Below are 23,659 nucleotides of genomic sequence, written 5' to 3'. Positions count from 1 at the left end.
TGCTACTGCAGGTGTTGCATTTGCATGACGGTGGACGAGTGTTTACACAATACTGAAAAAATAGCTGTGATCAAAATCTTACCCCACAATCTGAAATCACTCAGTTTTGAAAGAGAACAATCATCATCTAGTCATTTAATACTTTCTGCAGCTCCTGTTACATTTTATCTTGAGGTCACCAGATTAATTCAAATGGCACTGAACACATTTTATTGTCATATAATATTCATCATTGCGTCAGCAATCAGGATGTGTTTGCTTTCATTAACGTATTCTTAAAGAATGGCACTCTGTGTGTTCACTTTTCAGATTCATTTTTAATTCAGAGAAATATTACTCATCTGTAGGTGTGGAAAATGTAGCATCAGACTCAAGCAAAGGTGTGTGCTTTCACCTTAATCATATCCTCACATTAATGTCTTCACATAAGCGGGCAACATGTAGAAGTTCAGTTTACAAAATGGCAAAGAAAATTTAAATAAAGCTAAGGAATATTTTTTCCAATTCACCAGTATGGTTTCAGATCTGTACTGCCTGGTGATTTTGCCAAATGAAATCACTGCTGTCACCTTAAAACTCCATTGTCAAAGTTTTAAATATTTTTCTGAGAAAATAAAAATAAAAATGTGAATGCAGGAATTTCAGTTGCAATGAACAAAAATTACTTTCTTAAATGTCTTTCTCACAGTGCAGTATGGTAGTGTGGTCCTCATTATCATATTTTTGGACACGACTCTGCTTCCTCTGTCTGGTTGTATAGATGCAGCTGTTTTACGAGACCAGCTCAGTATAGCGCTCACTGCTGTGTCCTTATGAACCTGCTCAGTACGGAGAATTCCATATAAGGGGATTGCCATTTGGTATGTTTATATATATATTATTATTTTAGCATATATTATATTCAAATGAACATTTAAATTCACATGTACATATTATTATCTAAGGATTTTTATTTTCACTAAACAACAACCTACACCTATCTTATCTTTACTTTATAAACTATCAGTGTAGATGTCATTTTTTATATTTGCTTTGGTTTTGGTTAGTTAGTTTTGACACCTTCAGTTCACTTTAAGAGACCACGTGTGATTGATTGTGATGTGGTTTGTAAACTGACAGTACACCGTAACATTTCAGTGCCAATTATCAAAAAAAAAGTTGAAAAGTTTTATAAAGATGAAGAAAAAATAAATAGAAAATACTGGAGGTATCACCGTGATTTGGAAGGTAACGAATTAAGCTTTTGCGTATTTGACAATGACCAAATTATAATTGATGCAACAGGTTACAGAAACGTGATAATATTTTTATTCATACTTAAAATTTGCTTCTTACCTTTTGTTCCCTTGTGAGAAGAATAGAAATTCTCACAAGCACAAAGCAAGTTAGTAAATACTGTAGCTAGGATTGAAGCAATCAGGGGGAAGTTTTGCCTCAGCTAAACAAGGAACTGAGGCCATGGTGACTGGAGGAGTGATTTTTTCACGTGTCTCCGTACACTGAGATATATCTGTCCTAAATGTTCTGTGGCAGAACCCTTGATGTGTTTGAGGGACAAAGATGCCGTCCCAGTGGACACCAGCACGCCACAGAAAGATGAAAAAAACAATGATCACAGAACACCAGATAGATACAGTAGATAGATAGATAGATAGATAGATAGATAGATAGATAGATAGATAGATAGATAGATAGATAGATAGATAGATAGATAGATAGATAGATAGATAGATAGATAGATAGATAGATAGATACAGTAGATAGATAGATAGATAGATAGATAGATAGATAGATAGATAGATAGATAGATAGATAGATAGATAGATAGATAGATAGATAGATAGATAGATAGATAGATAGATAGATAGATAGATAGACAGACAGACAGACAGACAGACAGACAGACAGGCAGGCAGGCAGGCAGGCAGGCAGGCAGGCAGGCAGACAGGCAGACAGGCAGACAGACAGCAATTGATTGATTGATTGACTTTTTGATTGATTGATTGATCATTAATTTATATATTTTTTCTTCTTGTGCAGACTTCACTGATGGCGGTCATTTCACTGACCGGTGAAGACCTCAGGGATGTTTTTGATATATTTGACAACTACTCTGATTACAACAGCACATATGACCCTGATAAGGGTAACATATGTGACCCAAGCCCGAATATGAATTTTGAGGCAGTGTTCATCCCACTTCTGTACTCAGTGATGTTCATCCTTGGCGTCCTGGGAAACGGACTGCTGCTAGGGGTTCTGGTTCAGTGCTGGAAGAACTGGAGTGTAACTGACAAATTTATCCTTCACCTGGGCGTGGCAGATGTGTTGCTACTACTGACTCTGCCCTTTTGGGCAGCACAGGCTGCTCAAAAGCAAGGGTGGACCTTTGGCACTCCACTCTGCAAGATCGCTGGAGCTGTTTTTACGGTAAGAGATGTCTGGAGGGAAAGATGCACTATGAGTCTGCTGTGGTAAATATCTAGTGCTCACACATTTTTCACATTTCTTTGTCTGATGTCTTTATACGCTCAGATCAACTTCTACTGTGGGATCTTTCTCCTGGCCTGCATCAGTCTGGAACGCTACATGTCCATCGTCCATGCTACTCAGATGTACTCACGCAGGAGGCCCTTGGTTGTTCAGCTGAGCTGCTTGGCTGTGTGGCTCTTTTCCTTGCTCCTCTCCTTACCCGACTGGATCTTTCTAGAAGCTATGAAGGATGACAGAAGAGACACAACAGAGTGCATTCCAAACTACTTAAAGTTTGTCTCTCTGTCAGAGGAGGAGCAATCTTATTCAGAAGATACTAAGAATGTCTTTCAGTCTGTAGTTGACTGGCGACTGGCATCACGGCTGCTCTACCACATTGTGGGCTTCTTGCTGCCTTCATCTGTCCTGATCTTCTGTTACTCCTGCATCCTGCAAAGGCTGCGCTGCAGCACCCAGGGCATCCAAAAGCAAAAAGCTTTCAGGGTCATCGTGGCTGTGGTGGTGGTCTTCTTTGTCTGCTGGACACCATACAACATCACACTCATAGTGGATACGCTTCATTCCAATAATAACAGTGAAACTTGCGGAGTGAGATCATCTCTGCAGAAAGCCAAGGCTATAACATCCACCCTGGGTTACCTCCACTGCAGCCTCAATCCCATCCTCTATGCCTTTGTGGGCGTGAAGTTCCGACGTCAGCTCTTAGATATCCTAAGGTTGATGGGTTGCAAAGTGAAGACCAGTGTCCACTCAACTGTCAGTAGCAGGAGAAGCTCCATGTGGACTGAGTCTGCTGAAACTTCCAACTCCATTGCTATCTAAGGAAGATACCAACCTGACAAATCTTACAAAGCTGACTTTTGTAAGATTTGATCGTGTATTTGTACAGCATGTTTCTCTTTACATCCTCTGTTATATAAAAGATATGTGACCCAAATGGCAAAAGAGGTGTCATACTGGAACTTGAGATCTAACAGCTTTACTTATTGGGAGCAGATATACTTTTCTTTGTTCATTTTCAACAGCATATCCGGATCCAGGTTGTGGGTGCAGCAGTTTTAGCAGGGAAGACCAGACTTTCCTCTGCCCAGCTACTTCCACCAACTCCACAAGGGTAATCCCAAGACATTCCCAGGCTAATGAAGTGATACAATCTCTCCAGCGAGTCCTGTGTTTGCCTATAGACAAACACAGGACTCCCAGATGGGTATGCCTGGAACAACTGAAGAAGGTGTCTGGAGGGCATCCTGACCAGATGCCTGAACCACCTTAGCTAACTCCCCTCAAAACGGAAGACCAGTGGCTCTACCTTGAGGCTAAGGCTGAGCCCACACTCTGTGGTCCTCTTTCTTAAAAAGGCGAACTATCAGCACAGTTTAGCATTCCAGGTGTACTGTACCCATTGTCCGCACAATGTTGCAGGGATGTATTAGCCATGACAGCCAAACAACATCCAAACACTTGAGAAACTCAGGGCGGATCTCATCCACATCTGGGACCGTGCCACTATGGAGATTTTTAACAGCTGCAGTAGCTTCAGCCCGTTTTGAGTGGACCATCGCCAAATCCTCTGGCTCTGTTTTCTTACTGAAATGCATTTCAAAGGGATTGAGGGGATCCACAAAGTATTTCTCACACCAACTGACTACTTTCCCAGTTGAGGTCGACAGGCCCTCATCTGTCCTACCAACGGTGTGGGCAAAGAGTTGCTTCTCCCTCCTGAAATGTTAAAAAGGTTTGCCAGAATCTTTTTGGAGACGACTGTCTTCCATAGTTCCACCAAATCTTTCTCATGACCGGATCTTTGCCTCCTTGACAGCTAAAGCCATGCATGACTTTGCCTGCCAGTACTCTTCAGCTGCCTCTAGACTCCTAAAGGCCAACCATACCCTGTAGGAATCCTTCAGCCTGACAGCATACCCCAGTTCTGGTGTCTACCAGCCGGTTTGAGAATTACCACCACCACAGATCCATGTAGCCGCGAGGCAGTGACAGCATGGAACATGGACCACTCAGATTCCATGTCCCCTGCCACTCCCAGAATATTTTCAAGGTTTTGCCCGAAGTTGGGAGTTGGAGACCAACTTGACTGGGTCCTCAGCCAGACGTTCCGAGCTGACCCTCACTATCCGCTTGGGTCTCTCAGGTCTTTTCAACAACTTCCCCTTTCACCTGATCCGAGTCACCACCAGGTGGTGATCAGTTTACAGGTCAGCTCCTGCCTTTACCTGAGTGTGCAGAACATATATTATTTCCCTTTTCTGGCCACAAGGCAACTTTGTATGATGAACCAGGAAGACATGCATTACTGCGGTGTGTGTGTGTTTACTATATTTCACATACAAATGTTTATTGTATGTAATTCTGTTGTATGTTAATCTGCTATTATGTATGTTGACTGTTAAAATATGAAATATTGTTTTTGGACCAATGTATCAATATTACAGCACAGCAACAGGGCCAAAAGGACCATTTGAAGGCCAACACTGATATTTCTACAGTGTCTTGAGATGCTTGTAAATTTACACGTTAAGAACATGTTGCTTAGTACAGTAATTCTTTCTCTCCCCAAAAAAACAGATGAACCTTCTCAACTTGCTTTGCAGATAGTCTAAATAAAACTGTTCTTCTATAAGTCAATCAATCTAAGTTGAAGTGTATTGAATTATGCCTTTCCTGTTTATAAAGGTGTTCATTTTATCCACAAACTCCACATTATAAATAAACGTGTTATTGGACTGCATCAGACACGCCTTTCTTTTCCAACTCTAACAAGCCAGTGATAGTGTTTTACATCACTGTATCCTGGGAAAAGTGTTTGGAATGTGTGATTGTAAACACACCAAGCACAAGGAGAACGTGGAGCAATGGAGGAAGCCGGGTGGAGAAGGTTATCACAATCCAATGGAAGTCAACTGTTTATATAATGACCAAACTCCTGTTAGTGAGGTCAGCCATGAGGAAGTTCATCGGATCACTGATACTACAGAAAAAGCAACCAGGTGGCTTTGCTGAACAAAGAAGTCCTGTGGTCTCCCGCTGCTGGGATGAATGCAACAGATTGATCAGTTGTGGTTGGGTCACCTTGGTGGGATTGGTGGATGATGACCCAAAAGAAGCAAATGCCTCAGTTATGATGTATCCCAGAATGTGCACAGGATACATAAATAGAGCAGTCTTCAATCAAGAAATCATGGCTGGTTCATCTTCTGCATCTAATACATGTTTTATGGGGTTTTATTTCAAACATGCAAGCTTTATTTCAATGTGTTTTTCTTGATAACATTGACTATATTATTTTTGTAATTGCAGTCTTTACAGACCAATCAACAGATCTTTCTTTTTCTTTTCTTTTTTTAAAGCTGAGTTACACACTGATTGTTGGTTGGCTGATGCTCCACCTAGCGTGATCTTCACTGAGGTGCAGGAATGCAGAAGCAGATTAAAGCCGACAGCAGTTATTTCTGCAAACTTTGATTTGAAGTATTGCAACACTTAAAGGAATGCACTGCATGATGTTGTGCAACATCCCTTTCTTTCATACTTGCATGTATTTTTTAAAATAATTTCTGGAGCACTCTCTGAAATGTTTAATGATTATAGGTGAAACTGCAAACCACAAGTAGTGGTTTCAGAGGAATTACCTTCCATTTCTTTGAAAAGGAAATCGAAACAATGGCAGAAAGCAGCCACACATCCTCACATAAGCGGTTTGAGCAGCTAAGTGTCAACATATTATAAAAGAACATACAGATATACCTACACTTGCAACAAACTTTAGCAATTGCTCAAAGCACACATGATTGACCCAAAAAACCTTGAACTAACATGACTTCCTCTAAAGTCTATGACATGTTGGCATCTGACTGCATGAGGATTGCTCTGCTGTAAACCCCCCGTTAAAATGACACATATTGGATTCCACCAACAACCAGCATGTCTATGACATAAACAGGTTCCTCCAGAACCAGAAACTTGACTGGTCTGGCTACTGTTGCTTAGAGCAAAACACACAAACTCCCCACAGTCCCTTAGGAACTTGGCCTCAGTCCCATTCAAACACATCAAACATTGTGTTTTGCTTTACATTATGAAGTCATACCTTTACATAAAGCTTTGCACCTCATTATGAGGCAAATACCCTTCCATGTCGTCCTGCCGGTAACAGAATTTCAGTTTATACTGACAGGATATTTAAAAGAGTCGATGAGCAGTTTGTCTCTATTTCCAACAGGAAACAGTGTTTCAGTGTGACTTATATACACTTAGATAACTCGTAATGCAATAAAATTGACATGTTCCTGCTGCCTCCACGGACAAACAGCATTTCTGAGCTGAGAACACAGTTTTTATCATTTGAATCAGGCTCAACATAAATAGCCTCATAGTTAAAGCAGAAAGTGAAAGCAACAATATGTCCTGCCAGGAGGGAAACAGCTTATTTTCTGGTGTGAAATCATTTTACGCAAGATTTCAAATGCATCGAAAAAACACTTTATTTCAGGCTGCATTAACATGATTTTACTTTCATTAACTCAGGCATTCCAGGCAGGTCATAACCTGCACAGAGGGTGAAACCACAAATTTGACGCTGAACACACGCTCTTCCATATGAGATTGGTTTTTTTTCTCTTTATCCTGTATTTTCCCACCAAGTCTTTTCCTCCTGCTTGTGCACAAACAGCATTGATCTGATGAGTAAACAGAGAGCTACGAAAAGGTCACAGCAGAGACAGTTTACTTCACGCTTCCTCCTCCACCACCTCCTCCGTCGCGCTCCGTCACCTGACTGATGACATCACCTTCTGTTTGTCATTAGGCGGCCTGGAGTCGACACTCCCACTGTGGAGCAATGGAGTTTGACAAAAGGCAGTGTAATGTACCCAGTGGGAAATTCCTCTACTCCCAGCACAATCCTGGAATTCACAGACTCTTTACAGCTTGAGGATAAAATGAAAAGTGAAAGACTTTTATTGTCAGCCATTAAGTCATAAACTCTTCTGGACTGTTTCATGGAAGATAACAAATCTAAACACTGATAAGGATAGCAGCTTATATTACTTGAAATTCAAATGTTACGGCATGAGCTTTATGATGATTCTCTAACGGCTGAAAACTGTTTAATGACACAATGATCCATCCACCACATATAAAAAGAAGAAAAAAGTTTGCTTTACATAGTAATAGTAATAATAGTAAAAAGAATAATATATACAGATCAGTAAAAAGATGCTTGATATTGAGTAACAAGCTAGAGTGATTAAAATAAGTATGAAACCTTCCCATTAATGTGCAATGAGGGGGAGTCCGCCTTTATAAATATCCACTTGTCATCATTACACAGAGAATTGCTCTGTGCCCTCTTGACCTATATTGTGACTTCACACCAAATTTTCCTCAGAGCTGGAGTGTTAGTAAGGCCACCTCTGAGTCACAGGGGGGCTTTTGTGACATTCATCAGCACTGTGCTGACGGAATCTGATGATCGACGCCTGTCATCTGCTTCAGCTCTTCCCCCTCATGACGCTGGTCAGGCAGGACGTCCTCGCCTACACCTAGCTCCCACAGCGAGCTCTCTGAATCAGCTGCAGCACATCTCAGAAAGCCCAGAATCCGTTTCCTGAAGTTTGCACACCGGCCGAGATAGAGCAGAGGCCTGAGGCAGGCGTGAACGCAACCCAGAGCCGACGTGACCATGAGAGCCGTTTTCATGGATCCTTCAGGAATGCCAGAGGAATCATTTGTCTCCTCAGGGTGACTTCGGACGGTGTCCACAAGGAGCGTGATGTTATATGGGATCCAGCAGAGGAAGAAGATCGCTACCAGGGACAGGTTCACATTGACGGACCTCAGTTTTTGGAGGCTTTTCAAGCTGTGCTGCAGCCGTAACAGGACGCAGGACCAGCAGATGATGAGGATGGCTGCAGGCAGCAGGAAGCCCAGCATGTGGTGGAGCAGGCGTGATGTCAGCTTCCAGTCAGTTTGTGACTGCGAGTATTTATGAACACACAGTAGCTTCTCTTGTGATGGATCTTTCCTTGCCACCATGAAAATCCAGTCTGGAATGGAGAGGATCAAGGAGCAGAGCCAGACTAACAGGCAGCTGATATGAGCTGAAGTGGGTCTCTTTTGGGAGTATAGCCTCCTGGCATGGGCGATAGACAGGCACCGATCCAGACTGATGCAAACAAGCAGAAGAATTCCACAGTAGAAGTTGATCTGGAAAAGAAAATGAAAAGTGGATATGATGGCGTGTAAAGCACAGTAGCTCCACTCACATCTTTATGAATTAACTTTCACTTCCTCTTTGCACTTTCCTTTTCCTAGATGCCTCAAGCTCTGAGAATGTCGGGGCAGAACATTTCACAAGTAACAGTATGTAGTGGAATGAACCTGGACTGCCAAGAAACACAGGCTTGCAAATACATCTACACAAACGTCGCAAATCTTCATTCTTCTCAATGTCAGGTTTATCTATACCTGTTCTAAATATGAGTTTTAACTCACGTTAAAGGCCGCTCCGGTGATCTTGCAGGTAAAACCCTTGGAGCACCACCCGCAATCGTGAGATGCTTGCACAGCCAAGAAGGGCAGCATCACCAGCAGCAGGACGTCTGCGATACTCAGGTGGAGGATAAAGATGTCGGATATCGTCCAGAACCGCCTCTTCTGAACCAACGCAGTCAGGACCAGTCCATTCCCCAACAGGCCAATAACCAGCACCAACGAGTACAAAAATGGGATCCACGTCTTACTGTTGTTTGACTCAAGCTCATCTTTGTATTCGTAGTCTGATTCGTAGTCATAGGTGACATTCTGGCTGAATAATCCATCAAGCACCACATCCATGTTCTACTGTGGAGACAAAATTGTTAAATGCCGTGAGAAAGGAGAAACGCTACAGCCCTTCGCAGAACGGATGTCATCAACTAAATCTGTCCTGCATTCAGTCACACATGTGAGAGTCTTGAAAAATCCCATCCTGGGAAGTCCAGCTGAAGCCTTATGAAAAAACAGAAACACCCCCTCAACTCACATGGTGCAATCTCATTGGATGAGGCAACAATGACTCACAAGTGTAGTTCCTCTTACACACGTGCGCGCGCACACGCACACACACACACACACACACACACACACACACAGATCTCTATAATGAGTTTGACCGTGGTGCTGCTAATGAAAACTGAAACGACCTACACTAAAACTGAAGTGATATTTAACGTTGTAAATCTTATTCTATGGTGTACAAGTCCGACCCTGCACATATGACTAATAACAAAAGCAGAATATGGTCATTCTCCCCTGTAGGGAGGTGCTGTTTTCACCAGTCTGTTATTTTGATGGTCGGTCTGTCAACAGGATTATGTAAAAACTACAGATCACAACTGCCCTCTCTCGTTCTCAAAGCACAACGTAAGGAGGGACCTGGGATAAATAAACATCAGGAAAGCAGCCGACCCAGATATAATCCCAGGCACCTGCTAAAACCAGATAGCCCCGGCGTTCACAACAATGTTTAATCTGCCCCTGGCCTGGTCGACTTCAGGAGAGAGAAGTCATCCGGCGTGCTGAGCGCATCATCCACACAACCCTGCCCTGTCTCCAGGGCGTCTACAATGGAAGTTGTTGGACTAGAGCGAACTGGATCCTAAGGGACACTACCCACCCCAATCATGGACTCTTCAAGTGGCTGCCCTCAGGTAAACGCCTACAGCCAATCAAGGTGAGCTCTGAGAGGAGGAGTTTCTTCCTACAGGCCACGCGAACCCTGAACTCCAAATAACTTATAGGTGTTTATATTTATATTAACATTCTATTTTAAGTTATTGTTTTCATCCCTACTCTATCCCGATTCTGTCTGATCTTATGCATGGTGCTGGGGTCATTGCGTCTGCACTTCACTGCTGCTGTAGTCATTTTCAGTTTCAGTCCAAGTCCACGGAACTTTGCAGAAGAATGGATCTAGGGTGACAACTGGCCATATGGATCACATCTCATTATATTGTGAAGTCAATTTATAGATTTACGGCATTGAGGGGAATTAGAGAGGATAATGTGGCTGTGGCATGAATCCGCAAATTAATTTTAGTTGAAATATATCACATTTTCTTGTTCTGAATTTCACAATAACATTTATTAAAATAAATCCTGAAGAACAAGCAAACAATAATTTCATGGCTTGAGGTTATGATTTAAAATTAAGTTAAAAAACAACAACAACTAATTTTAAATGAAATGAAGTATTCCCACTGGTCTGAGGGTCTCTCTCACAACTCAAGTCCAAATGGAGTGATTTCATTTTGTAAGCATTAAACTGCTTTAATGTAAAAAATTATTATCTGACTTACCAGAAAGGGTTGCAGAAGACGGGTGGGGGGATAAATAAGACCTCTGATGTTGTCTCGTCCACGCCGGGATCAAGAGCTTCGGACGGGCTTGAAGCGTCGCTGTTTGTGGAGGATCTCCCGCAGCTGTCAAGCGCCCATCAAGTTTCGAAAGTAAAATTAAAACGAGAAAAAACTTTTCCAGAATTCGGACTCCAAATTTACGTCTCACCAGACCTGTAATTTAAGCGTCCACGCATCTTTGACAAGACTAAGAATAGAAGCAGAATCAAGAAGAGCTGCGCTTCACCAGATGGACGTTTCAACGCGATCGCACTTCACGTACCAGACGTCCACTTTCTGCTCCGCGACGTATAAACAATGAACGTAATTTCATTACCAACTGGACAATTTACGGACGTCGAATCACGCAACTGTCATCTATTATCAACTCAGCCAAATGAGACAAACACGCAGACAATTCCGTCAAAAAAAACATGCGTTTTCTATCTTTTTTTTTTTCAAAGTAAAATGAGATGAGAGATTCAACTCAACGTCTACGAATGTCAGCAAACACAAATAGGTTAAACAATACAAAAAGACAGCGCTCTTTCGTACACAATCAAATGAAAAACGACACCGTCATTATGTACTGTCAAATTCACATGTTTTTATGGAGTTACACAAAATAGTTATTTTATTTTGAAGGCCAAATTGCTGGACTTCCGTTTACCCTGTTTCCACGGCAGACTTGACGCCGACAGTCCACAGGGGGTGCAGCGGGACACAAAGAAGTCAAACAAAGCGCCGCACGTTGAGCCGCAATCCACGAGGTGGCGCTATTGAAATAGATTTTCCAAAGTGAACGTCGCTATACAGTAATCAGACGCTTGTTGAATGCGGCAGATTGAACACGAATGCCAAAAGGTTTATTTACATAATTCCAAAACTGTTCTCGATTGCATTTAAATATTTCAAGAAATATTTCACTTTAATTTTAATTTTTCAATTATATCTGTTATGTCATAAAGTTCTTTTTTTTAAAATAAACATCTCTATTACTAGTTTTCTTTACATTATAGTCTGGAAGTTATAATTACCATTGACTGTTTGTCAATGGATGAAATATTTAGAGACATAGTGTAGAGAAAATCCCTCAGGTTAAGGTGGTCATCATCTGTAATAATCGAAATACAGACGGTTTTCTTTAATTAATGTATTGGGAATCATTGAAATGTTTGGACTAATGTGAAATAACAGATAATAATGATACAAATTTGCAACTAAATTCAAAACACATCTGAAACCATGCTCATTTATTTTGGTGTCAAATTTGAGACATCGTCAAAAGCTACTGAGCTCGATCCAGAGGAAAACCACCATTGGTGAAATATATTTTCTCTAATATATTATTCTTAAACTAATGATTACACAGATATTATTCCAAATTATAAATATGGGCAGGGATTTATAGTCATTATAGTCATATCAAGGTCAAACTGTCATTGAACTATTTCTTGCATGTGCAAAGACGTGGACATTGAGGTCAGTGTCCTTTACTTGTTTTGCTGGATTAAATCACATGAGAACCTGAGATGAATATAAAAATACAGCCAGTTTTCAAACATAAAACATTTATTATAAAAAAATCTGTGTCCATTAAAAGTTTTGATTTAAAAAATAAACACAATGAATCACACCATATACATTTACTATTCTGTAGTACAATGTTCAAATTTTAAGCACTCAGCTGCCAATGAGTAAAAGGAAAGCAACATGAAACGTGTGATTTAACATTCATAACTATTCAAATAAAATCATTTTCATTGCCTTATATGTTAAAATTAGAGGGGCAACTGATGTCAATAATATCCAAAAAGTGTTACATTTTTGAATTCAGTAACTTTTCTCACGAATATGATGTAACTATGTTTCACAAGATTTGACCTATGAATCCAAAAATCAAAAACTATGCTGTAACCTGACATTAATAATAATGTTATCAGATTTTCCTTTAAAACAAAGAAACACTGAGCAGGGTGATCCATGCTAACAAGATGGAAAAGCACCAGAAGAATGCATCTTTACCTGAAAGCTTCATGATGAGAACTTTTAAAAATAGAATTTATGTTTTCAATAAACCCTTATAGCGTTGTGTTCTTTGGTCACACCAACATGCAGATATCTCTATTCATTCTTGCCTCTCTAAACAGTGTCACGCTGTGAAAGAGTAGGAGGTGTATTCACTTTCTGTTGAACTAATAAATCCATTTTTTCTTTTTGGCATCCTGTGTCTCCATCCCTTCATTCCCAGGAAGCCTCTCTTTCCCAGCAGTCCATCATACATTTTGGCCAGCTCCCTCCGGAACTTCACTCCAACAAATCCGTACAGAAGAGGATTGATGGCGCAGTGCATCAGCCCAACACTTTCTGTGATCAAAGTCCCAATATCCACCACACGACCAAACTGGCAACTTCCGGTCACCATTTCCATCCTGTACAGACTATCTGCCAGCTGGAAGCAGCTGTATGGTGCCCAGCAAATCACAAACACAGACACTATGGAGACAATGAGGTGGAGAGACTTGCGCTTTTGGCGGCGAGTGGCATTGCAGAGAGACCTGAAGATGCGGATGTAGCAGTAGAGCATGATGAGCAAAGGGAACCCAAAACCCAGAACCACACTGACCAGCTGCAGCCCCACCTGCCACTGTGTGGAGTTCTCTGTGAACCACACCTGACACAGGGCTTTATGCTGGCCTATAATGCTCCCCTCCACCACCTGTTTAAAAGCAAAGTCCACTCCACTCAGGCCCAGGCATCCCACCCAGATGAAGACACACACAATCTGTGCATGACATGTGTTACGCTTCCATCCGGAGCTGACGGCATGAACTATGGCAAGATATCGATCAAAGCTGATGCAGGCAAGGAAAAGGATTCCACTATAGCGGTTCAAGGAGAAAAGAGCGCCGGATATCTTACAAACAGCCAGGCCGAACACCCACTGGTGAGCCCACTGCACTGCAAACAGAGGCAGAGTGAAGGCTAGAAGTAGGTCAGAAATGGCCAGGTGGAGGAGGAAGGTATCCGTCAGAGAAAAGGCACAGACTCCTCCTCTTTGAGCGTTTCGGTAGCGATGGATCACACACAGCACCAGGATGTTTCCCACAACAGCTAGGATGAACACCAGACTGTACACAATAGGGGAGTACTTCTGTGCAAAACCGTAGATGTCCTCCTGCATGCATGGTGCTGCAAAACTGATGCCCATTTCACTGGAGTAATTATCATAGTCCATCTATTGGCAAAAGACGGGAGAGAAGAGTTCAGATAAATTGTTCAAGCAGATGGGTGCTTGAAGAATTGTGCATTACAGAAACAAAAAACCCCAAACAATTTTACAAACTTTATAATGTGAAAACTAAGCATGATCAATCTAATAATTTAGTTGAGGTTCACAGAAGATAATGTTTGTCATGACTTTATAAGCTTATAATGTGTTTTTGTAATTTTTTTTTTTTTAGGACTTATCCCTACCACACTTCGATTGGCTAATCAAGGTGGGGTAGGATAAGTCTAAATATGCAGGTTGTTGAAGAAATATTATTTTTAATGAGTCAAGGTTGCTTACGTATATTAAAACAATGACCCACAAAAAGACTAGTGTCGTAGAAACATGGACTCACATAGTAATCATCTGTGGTCGGCGTTGCTTGGTCCATATCTGTTGCAAACAATAAGGCAGCAGAGCAAGTGAAGCCTTCCAGCAGTGCATAACACAGATGGATAGATAAATGTCCTTTCACAGGCTGTCTTCCTTTACGTATTCAGAAAGAAGAAGTTAAAATTTAGGAACTGAACCCTTACTGATATCAGACAGATGCAAACAGATGGAATGGATGACTGTCGTTATTGGGAAATTGTGACATGTATTTTTAAAACATTGCTGCCCTTGTAAAGCCGGATCAGACAGACTATGACTGGGACTGGATGGAAAAAATGCTATTTTTGATTGTCTGGATTGTGCACCCGCATCTTCTGCAAAAGTTTTTCTCAATGTATTAAATTATCCACAAATATTAATTTCAAAAAGGAACCAAATTCATTCATTCATTCATTTTCATGCACCGCCGCTGTATCCGCTGCAGCGGGTCACGGGGAGCTGGAGCCTATCCCAGCTGGCATAGGGCGGGAGGCTGGGGACACTCCGGGCATGACGCCAGTTCACCGCAGGGAACCAAATTTCTGGGAGTAAAATTATCAAGAAGCAGAAACAGGTTTTATAATACTATTCCCCAAAAACAAAGGAGAAGTGAAAGTGCTTAGCTCACAGCAAATTATGGTCTCCTACTGTTTAGTTCTTTATGTTCGTCTGTTGAGTCACACTGTGTTGTTTTACCCTGGTGAAAACCGAAAGGAGCCCCTCTGACTGTCAAAAAGTCTATAACTCTCAAAATATCAGAATGTAAAAGTGCTACAAGTAGGAAAAAATATTGCTACAAAATCCACAAAGTAGTTCCTAATTTTGAACTCGGTAACTTTTAACTCCAGTGTGTGTGTGTATGTATGTATGTATGTATGTATGTATGTATGTATGTATGTATGTATGTATGTATGTATGTATGTATGTATGTATGTATGTATGTATGTATGTATGTATGTATGTATGTATGTATGTATGTATTTATCTGATACCAATGACCAATGTGAGACATGCATACACTTGAGGAATCAAGTTTAAGCTGTCCCTTAAGACAATATGTGAAATTCTACATGCATTGAATGAGCATTTCGGTCTTTTCCAAGCAGTTGCACTACAAATGGTGTTTATTTTGCCAACTATTTATCATTTTTGATATGATAAATAGTTCATATAATACATATAGTAAAAAAAAAAAAAAGACCATGTACTGTAACTTGGGTGTAGGTCTTGGTAGTTTTATTTTATTGTACTCTTTGTACTTCATGCTGCTTCCTCTTCCCTCCCACAGGGTATCAGTAAAGGTTATTGTCATTCTTATCTTATTTACAAGAAATGTTACAGAGGAATTCACATTTTATCTTTGACTTTACTTCTTGTTTGGAGTGGACTTCATATCTTTATGTGGAAAAAAAAGTTTTTGTTTTCCACAAATATATTTTGTCCTTTCTATTTAAACTACTGTGATTGAAAAAGTTGCTCAAACTATGCAGGGAAGTGACCAAATGTAGCAGTGACTCTGAAACAGTGTCTTTGCGGTGAATAAAGAATAGTTCATGCCAATCATGTTACAGTATATGAGATATGCATGAGCAAATGTATATCCTATTAGTTTTTCACAAACAGTCTTGGACAGACAAACACACACAAAACACACACAGACACACAGACACACACACACACCTACACACACACACACACACACACACACACACACACACACACACACACACACACACACACACACACACACACACACATACAGCTCACATTGTTCGTCACAGTTTGAGGACAAACAGGTTCATGTCAGGTTATTATATACGAATTTTAATTACAGTATTATAATAGTTCAGGAACAAAAACAGTCAAAGCAGAGACATTTCTTAGATTTCAAGGGATGGCAAGTAGATGATTTGCCACAGGACCCACTGTTCATTTATAAACTCTTTCATTTGTTGTACATTACTATTGGTATGTCCTACAGAGGATACATCCATCAGAGGGGGTCAGGTTTCAGTGTACTAGAATGTCAGGTTGAGTTCTGACACGACACCTACTTTTGATCCAAGCCATTGGTTGTCATAGGGAAAGACAATTTCACACATTAATTTGAACAGAGAAAGGAAGTAGATGCCGCCTCTTAGTGTTTTCAAATAATGTTTAATTCTATTAATAGTTTGAGTTGTTATTAGTATTTTTTTCTCAGAATACTATTCTTTCTCACCTTACATCCATGATTTCCTGTATCAACTTCAAGTCATGGTCCTTTCTAGTATTAACTCAGGGCAGCAACTCATATATCACTCCCTTTTTCCCTATTCATCCAATTGGGCCCACAGTATGTACACATGCTCCACCTGACTTCTAAGCCAGCTGATATACAAATATGGTCTGTATGACTACGTTGTTCTGTGCTGATAAATGCGTTGTTAGGTAATGTGCACTGTTTTAAAAGCCGTGATACGCCTCAAAACTAAACATCTGGGTTTTTGTCTTTACGAGATTTTGCACCAGCCCACATGAGCAATTGAAACTGGGATTCAGCATGTGAATGATGTCACACTGGATATAAGAACTGCACCCACGTCTGTCCCATTCTGTTTGTGGATTTTCCTGTGAGAGTCGACAATCACAGAAAACCTTTGTAGGACCAGTCAACCAACCACAGGAGGTGAAAGCAGGTGAGATATAAGAACGTCCTTAATATTAATGTGTATTTTAATATTTAGAATGTTTACCAATGCAATCTGCTTCTATATCATTCATCTTTAGATAGTTCTTTTCTTCTACTTACAGCAATGGCATTCCAGTCAAATGTGATCAACTCACAGCCTCAGGTCTCTGTCACTCAGTATACTGTCACAACTGGAAGGTCAGACTGGAGTTCAAACGTGTGTGATTGCTGTGAAGACTGTGGAATCTGTAAGTGTAGACATTCCTTTTAGGGAGACAAGGAGAATGTATCAAGCTCTGTGAAATGGAGATGACAGCATGTCTGTCACCTGCAGGTCTTTGTGCATCATTCGTACCTTGCATCCTGGCCTGTAAAGTGGCTCAGGACAGTGGAGAATCCTGCTGTTTGCCCTGCCTTCCTGGTGCCATGATTGCCCTGAGAACCAGCATGCGCAACAGATATCATATTGGTGTAAGTATAATTAAAAAAAAACATCAGATATTAATGATACACCTGAATTTGTTCTGAAAACCTTACAGGCATGCATGCATTTTATTCTTTATGTGAAATAATGATGTTTGCACCCAATTCACTATGTCTATGCTTCTTCCCAGGGCTCAGTGTGCGATGACTGGGTGGTCATGGCCTGCCTGCCTCTGTGTGGACTATGTCAGATGGCACGGGAACAGAGGATTAGAGGATAAGAAGTGTGTGTGCGTGTTTGTGTGTGTGCGTGCAGGGGTGTCATCGAATCAAATATTAAAATTGCAGAAAATAATGTGGATCTTTGCATTCCCTTGTCGGTTCACAATCTCTGTGAAGAATTTCACTTTCAAATAAAATTACATACTGTCTTTCTCAAAGCATCTACAACATGGAGAGATCTCTACATGATCACTATTGAACATTTTGTAATCATTTTATTTAATATGATTTTTTATTGATGGGCATTCATATCAACAGAATCTCAATTTTTTTTTTTTTTTTAAAAAGGGAAGGGAAATAATGTATTGTAGCCAGGTTCTCCTTCCTGATTAGTGTGAATTTAAGATATCCGTGGTGCGAGACGTACTCTGAAGAGAAGAGCTGAGGTGAATGAATGTCAGTCTTTTGAACAGGTAGGACTGCAATACTGAACTTAAACTGTTAAAAAATATTAACCTATTTAGTAGTTTTCTGATTAGATAAGGTTGTGTAATGCTTACATGAGAATGACTTGTCACATGACCTCAGTTATTTTGAGTCATTGTATCCTGTAAATTTCAATTCTTACTCGTGGTTTGTGACAAAATGTTGGTGAACGCAGCACAGAAAACACAGCAATCGCTCTCTTTTTTTAAAAAACAATATCAAGTTAATGTGTTTTAACAGTATCATAATTGGGAAAACTGAACTGTAACATGAGGACAGAATGAAAAGGGATATAAAAATATCAGACAAGGAATCCAGTTAAAGCTCTGCAAAGTTCAAATTTCTTTGAAAACAGGAAGAAAAACACTCACATGAGGAACATTTGATTTGGTATGCTACTAAATACTGTACTAATACTGTATTTAGTATTAGTACTGTATTTACTAATACTAAAAACTAACTTTTTTCTTACCATGCCAAAAAGTTCATTTTTTTTTGTACTTGGTAAATAATATGAATTTACAGTAACTAACATGTGATCTATTGTGTTATTGACAGAACTTGAAAGTTTGACTTCAAATAAATGATGGTTTTCAAGCCTTCCTTTTTATCCACAGATTCCTGTGCCACAGTCAGCTGACGCACAAATGGCAGGCCTGACTTATCAGTTGTTCTCTGTTACAGTTGTTCTCAGCACTGTTCAGGTCATCAGTGGTTACAGCTTTAACAACTGCATTGAGGACCCATTATCAAAGGGAGAAAACTTTGAGTGCATTCATCGAGGGGAGAAGAACCTATCAGTTATTGTAAATGATTTGCCGCAGTCGGCCATTAATCTCATCATCACTGCTAATCCTGTGTGGCATATTCCCAATGGAAGCTTTGTTCATCTACCAAACCTTCAAGACCTCAGACTTCATCATAATTACTTGACTACCATCGATCACCTTGCTTTCCAAAGCTTGTACCATCTTAAGTCTTTAAATCTGTCCTTTAATTACGTATCGGAGCTCCATCCTTCTCTCTTCAACGACCTGCACAACCTCAACTTTCTCTCGCTGACCAAGAACAAACTGAAGCAGCTCCCAGACGGAATATTCTCCACTGTCCTGAAACTACACAGTTTAATCATAAGGCAAAATTTTCTGACAGATTTCTCAGGGATTGTTGAGTCTGTGTCACATCTGAAAAACCTGACCAATCTAGATCTCTGCTTTAACAATTTGACCTCCCTTAACCATTCAAATACGTCACTACCTGAATCTCTCACTACGTTATTTGTATGTAGAAATGATCTATCTACACTTGGTTGTAAATATTCATTTCTCAAATTTATCGAGGTGCTTGACCTTTCATACAATCCTAACCTCCCCACTGTGGCTTTTCAAGGAGTTGATTTAAGACATGTAAACTATCTGCGTTTGCGATCAACAAGTGTCAACGTAGTGGAGTTTTTAAACATCACCAATGTCAATGCTGGTCATGTTGATTTCTCTGACACTGGTTTAAAAAATGACACTCTCCTCATAGAACTATGCAGATTGTTGAAGAAAGACTTGAAACAGATGAGAAATTTAGTTTTGAACAATAATGGTATTGAGACTCTCACAAACCACACACTGTATTACTGTCCTGAAATATTAGGGACCTTGGATCTATCTCGCAACCAACTGAAAGAAACACGTTGTCTTGGCTTTCTCCAGGAACACAAAAAAGTAAAAAGTTTTACTGCAGAGCATAACCATTTCACCTCCCTTAAATCCTGTAAAGGGAAACGGTTTAAATTCAATTACCTGGAATTACTGAGCTATCGTTACAATAGAATTCTAACAGTCAACTCCCATGCCTTTCATTATGCGCCAAATCTTAAAACACTTAAACTTAACATCAACACAATCGCTTTTCTTCATCGTCAAGCCCTGAAAGGACTAAAAAATCTAGAGACTCTCCGTTTGGACAATAACCTCTTAACAGATTTGTTCAATATCACCTTTCAAGATCTTTTCAATCTGCAAATCCTTAACCTACGCAACAATCGTATTTCTGTTATTTTCAATGGGACATTTCTTAGTCTCGAGAATTTGACTACCTTAGACCTTGGAAACAATAAAATTACTCAATTTCAGTCATCTGGCTTTGCAGGACTAAAACGTCTGTCCAAACTCTATCTTGATGGGAACAATCTGAAAGAGATTGACAGCTCCCTCTACAGTGTGTTTCAAGATACACTAACAGTGCTTGATTTAAGCAGTAATCAGATCCGCTTCTTCAGAGATATTGTGCACACACCATTTAAAAATCTTAGAAAACTCAAAGATCTAAAATTGAGTGGACAGCAGCCTCATGGTCTCACTGTTTTACCTCGTACATTATTCCATGGCCTCTACTCACTGAAATCTTTGTATCTCACCAACAACAAGATCTGTTCTCTGGACCAAGATGTGTTTGATGATCTGACAAGCTTAAATTTCCTCACACTGGATAACTGCTGCGTTGGGGTCACTCAACTACAACCAGGAGTCTTTAAAAATCTGAGAAATTTAACCAAACTGGTTATAGAAAATATGGGCATTCAGAACTTTTCAAAGGCCGTTTTTGGGAATCTTACTAAGTTAAACTCCATTCAGCTCAATCACAATGTGATGCAGACCATTGATGTTGATGCACTGGAAAGTTTACCTGAACTCCACTATATTGACATACGTAATACTCCTTTAAGCTGCACCTGCATGAACAGCTTACTGAAAAACTGGACATTGTATAATGTAAATGTCCAGGTGGTCTATCTCTATCATTTTAAGTGCCCGCATGATGCAAAACTCAAATTTTATAAGTTTGATACAAAAGTTTGTTACATTGATCAAGGCGAGTACCTGTTCCTAAGCACATCGCTTGCCATCTTTTTTTTTACAATTATTCCCTTACTTCATGTCAAACTTTACTGGAAAATTAAGTACAGCTACTATGTGCTGTCCTCCTGGTTTAATGAGCAGTGGCGAAAATTCCGAGAAGAAGAGGAAAATTGCAAATATGATGCATTCATTTCCTATAATTCCTCTGATGAACAATGGGTCATGACCCAGTTGATGCCAGCGCTAGAGGGAGATGGATCATCTTTTAAACTTTGCCTCCACCATAGGGACTTTGAGCCAGGCCGCTATATTATTGACAACATTGTCTCTGCTGTGTACAGCAGCCGTAAAACTATTTGTGTGGTCAGCAGGAATTTTTTAAGAAGTGAATGGTGCTCTCTGGAGATCCAAATGGCCAGCTACAGACTGTTCCATGAACACTGTGATGTTCTCCTGCTTGTATTCCTGGAGGCAATATCTGAGAAGCAACTGTCTTCCTACCACCGCATGAGGAAAGTGATGTTAAAGAGGACTTATCTGCAGTGGCCTAGCTCAGACTGCACTAATCCGTCAGCAGCCCAAACCCTTTTCTGGAACCAGCTGCGTAGAGCATTAAGAACAGGAAGCAGACCCACAAAAGAGGAAAATCCCTGAGATGAAGAGGATGTAACTGAAACCCAGGAAACTGAACATTCTGAGATTCACACAGACAAAAACCATTACTTGATACCATGATTTTTTTTTAGAATTCTATTCAGAAAAGAAACCTTGAGTCATTAAATACAGCTGCATAGTTATGTTTCAAGTATGAAGCAGAAAAGTTATCTTATTCTCAGTTATTTGCATATATAGCAATGTTTGATATTGCATGTTTCTATTACATTTATGCAGATTTGAAATGTAACCCACATACACAACAAATTATAAAGATTTTACAAAATTAAATCCTGGTTACAAAACACCTTACACCTTACTTTTCTGTGTTTGTGAGTGTGTAAATGTACAATTCTGCACTTTATAAATAAGCTTCAAGGAAGCAAAGTGTATCATCATTTCTTTACATCAACATAAATGGAAGAAAATAACACCACCTAAGATGAGGACTGTTGCATTCAACATGTTTAATGAAATGTGGCTAAAAAACACACATACTAACTGTAAACAGGATAATGGTACGGATTTAATTTTTTTTAATTAAACAAAGAAATGTTTACATGCAAGTCTCTCATACAGATCTTCAATAAACATTAGTACAGTTTCATAGGGGGGAAAGACCAGCGGTCAGGGCTTGGGAAAGAAGACAGAGGATGTGCTGGGTCTCCATCAAGATTATGAGATGGTGGGAAATGCATCATGTTAATGTGTTGAGAACTTAGGGGAGGGCCATTTGAAAAATGACTGAATTGGCTCAAAGGCTCAAAGTGGTTGAGCTCCTGAGGATGGTGAATTTGGGCAGAGAATGAGGGATCCAAAGAGTATCTGTCACGTCCGAATGAGTTCTGCTGAGAAAAGGGGATTTCCCCTGCTGACCGTCCATCTGGCAGCTGTGCTTGGTTGGGGAAGAAAGACTGGATGCTACTGTCATTGTATGGAAACCCTCTGCTCCCCTCTGTAACGGCACTGGTGTGGTTAATGAAGGAACCAAACGTTATCCCTGTTTTGCCCTTTGGCACGTTGCATCGGTCTTCCCAGTGATGAGATTCCAGGGTTTTTCCTCCCAACCATGAGTCAGCAGAAGGACCGAACATGGAATTACTGGCTGTAATTCCCAAGTCCATGGGGAACTGAGGAGAATGAGTAGGTTGGAAGATTTCATCCAAAAAGCTGACAGATGTATCCACAGGCCCTACTGACCATTCAGGTGTCTATAAAATGAAAAACAAAATATTTATTGTAGAAAAACCAAATTCTAGACTGCCCAAGGACTATTAAAGTGAGAATAAGTTATACATTGGAGTAAACATTACTTCCTACCTGTTTCCAGTTCTTTTGGTGTGGACTGGATAGCTGTTTAAAATGCCTGCCTCTTGTATCTTTTGCAGATTTGTAGTCAGTCTTGACTCTTGAGAATAGATCTATAATCAAGGACACACAACTGAACATTTTCACACAAACTCTGATGTATAATGTAATTTTTTTGAAGAGCATATATTTACACTTGCAGGTTTTTGTTCCTGTCATAATTCTTTGTGTTTATTCAAATCATTTATCAATTCCTAATGTGTTTTCACTGTACTGTAAATGATAAACAAATCTACAATCCTTTTATGAGCAAAAGTGAGCTCCAAGGTCTCCCTGACATTGAGGCTTTTGCATCCCAAACTACAATTTCCGATATTTCAACTATATGCCTCTTAAAGCATTAAATGGCCTGTTGATGAGCAGTACATACAAGGGAATTACAGGAAGGAAAACCTGTCTTATAATTCATGTGGATGAAGAAAAAGATCCACTTATTAATCCCGTAACGGGGAAATTA

The 23,659-nt window shown here is 40.1% G+C and overlaps 5 protein-coding genes across 8 annotated transcripts; 3 read left to right on the top strand and 2 right to left on the bottom strand.

The window, feature by feature from the left end:
* Window positions 1-799: 799 nt before the first annotated feature.
* Window positions 800-5,214, top strand: LOC137601565 (C-X-C chemokine receptor type 3-like). Its single transcript, XM_068323805.1, has 3 exons — window positions 800-860; window positions 2,041-2,430; window positions 2,536-5,214. Exons 2-3 carry the CDS (start codon window positions 2,050-2,052, stop codon window positions 3,313-3,315), a joined length of 1,161 nt encoding a protein of 386 aa, XP_068179906.1. The 5' UTR covers window positions 800-860; window positions 2,041-2,049; the 3' UTR covers window positions 3,316-5,214.
* A 1,764-nt stretch (window positions 5,215-6,978) lies between these two features.
* Window positions 6,979-11,291, bottom strand: LOC137602079 (C-X-C chemokine receptor type 3-like). Of its 3 annotated transcripts, none has more exons than XM_068324656.1 (3): window positions 10,845-11,291; window positions 9,001-9,348; window positions 6,979-8,712 (listed from the first exon to the last, which is right to left on the bottom strand). In XM_068324656.1, the coding sequence occupies exons 2-3, from the start codon at window positions 9,340-9,342 to the stop codon at window positions 7,951-7,953; spliced, it is 1,104 nt and encodes a 367-aa protein (XP_068180757.1). In that variant the 5' UTR covers window positions 9,343-9,348; window positions 10,845-11,291; the 3' UTR covers window positions 6,979-7,950. The 3 variants fall into 3 exon arrangements, with proteins under 3 accessions (XP_068180757.1, XP_068180758.1, XP_068180759.1); XM_068324657.1 differs by having other exon boundaries at window positions 9,001-9,345; XM_068324658.1 differs by lacking the exon at window positions 10,845-11,291 and having other exon boundaries at window positions 9,001-9,547.
* A 1,185-nt stretch (window positions 11,292-12,476) lies between these two features.
* Window positions 12,477-14,844, bottom strand: cxcr3.2 (chemokine (C-X-C motif) receptor 3, tandem duplicate 2). The gene is made up of 2 exons (XM_068324655.1): window positions 14,510-14,844; window positions 12,477-14,121 (listed from the first exon to the last, which is right to left on the bottom strand). The coding sequence occupies exons 1-2, from the start codon at window positions 14,543-14,545 to the stop codon at window positions 13,036-13,038; spliced, it is 1,122 nt and encodes a 373-aa protein (XP_068180756.1). The 5' UTR covers window positions 14,546-14,844; the 3' UTR covers window positions 12,477-13,035.
* A 2,110-nt stretch (window positions 14,845-16,954) lies between these two features.
* Window positions 16,955-18,043, top strand: cnfn (cornifelin). 2 transcript variants are annotated; one of them, XM_068323484.1, is made up of 4 exons: window positions 16,955-17,204; window positions 17,296-17,445; window positions 17,532-17,668; window positions 17,812-18,043. In XM_068323484.1, exons 2-4 carry the CDS (start codon window positions 17,322-17,324, stop codon window positions 17,899-17,901), a joined length of 351 nt encoding a protein of 116 aa, XP_068179585.1. In that variant the 5' UTR covers window positions 16,955-17,204; window positions 17,296-17,321; the 3' UTR covers window positions 17,902-18,043. The 2 variants fall into 2 exon arrangements, with proteins under 2 accessions (XP_068179585.1, XP_068179584.1); XM_068323483.1 differs by having other exon boundaries at window positions 16,959-17,204; window positions 17,320-17,445.
* A 185-nt stretch (window positions 18,044-18,228) lies between these two features.
* Window positions 18,229-22,142, top strand: tlr21 (toll-like receptor 21). Its single transcript, XM_068323481.1, has 2 exons — window positions 18,229-18,315; window positions 18,946-22,142. Exon 2 carries the CDS (start codon window positions 18,976-18,978, stop codon window positions 21,832-21,834), a length of 2,859 nt encoding a protein of 952 aa, XP_068179582.1. The 5' UTR covers window positions 18,229-18,315; window positions 18,946-18,975; the 3' UTR covers window positions 21,835-22,142.
* Window positions 22,143-23,659: the final 1,517 nt, after the last annotated feature.

This window comes from Antennarius striatus, chromosome 9 (assembly GCF_040054535.1).
Source record: "Antennarius striatus isolate MH-2024 chromosome 9, ASM4005453v1, whole genome shotgun sequence".
Lineage (NCBI taxonomy): Eukaryota > Metazoa > Chordata > Actinopteri > Lophiiformes > Antennariidae > Antennarius > Antennarius striatus.
Note: the sequence above shows the minus strand (reverse complement) of the source record. Positions and strands in the feature narration are given on the sequence as shown.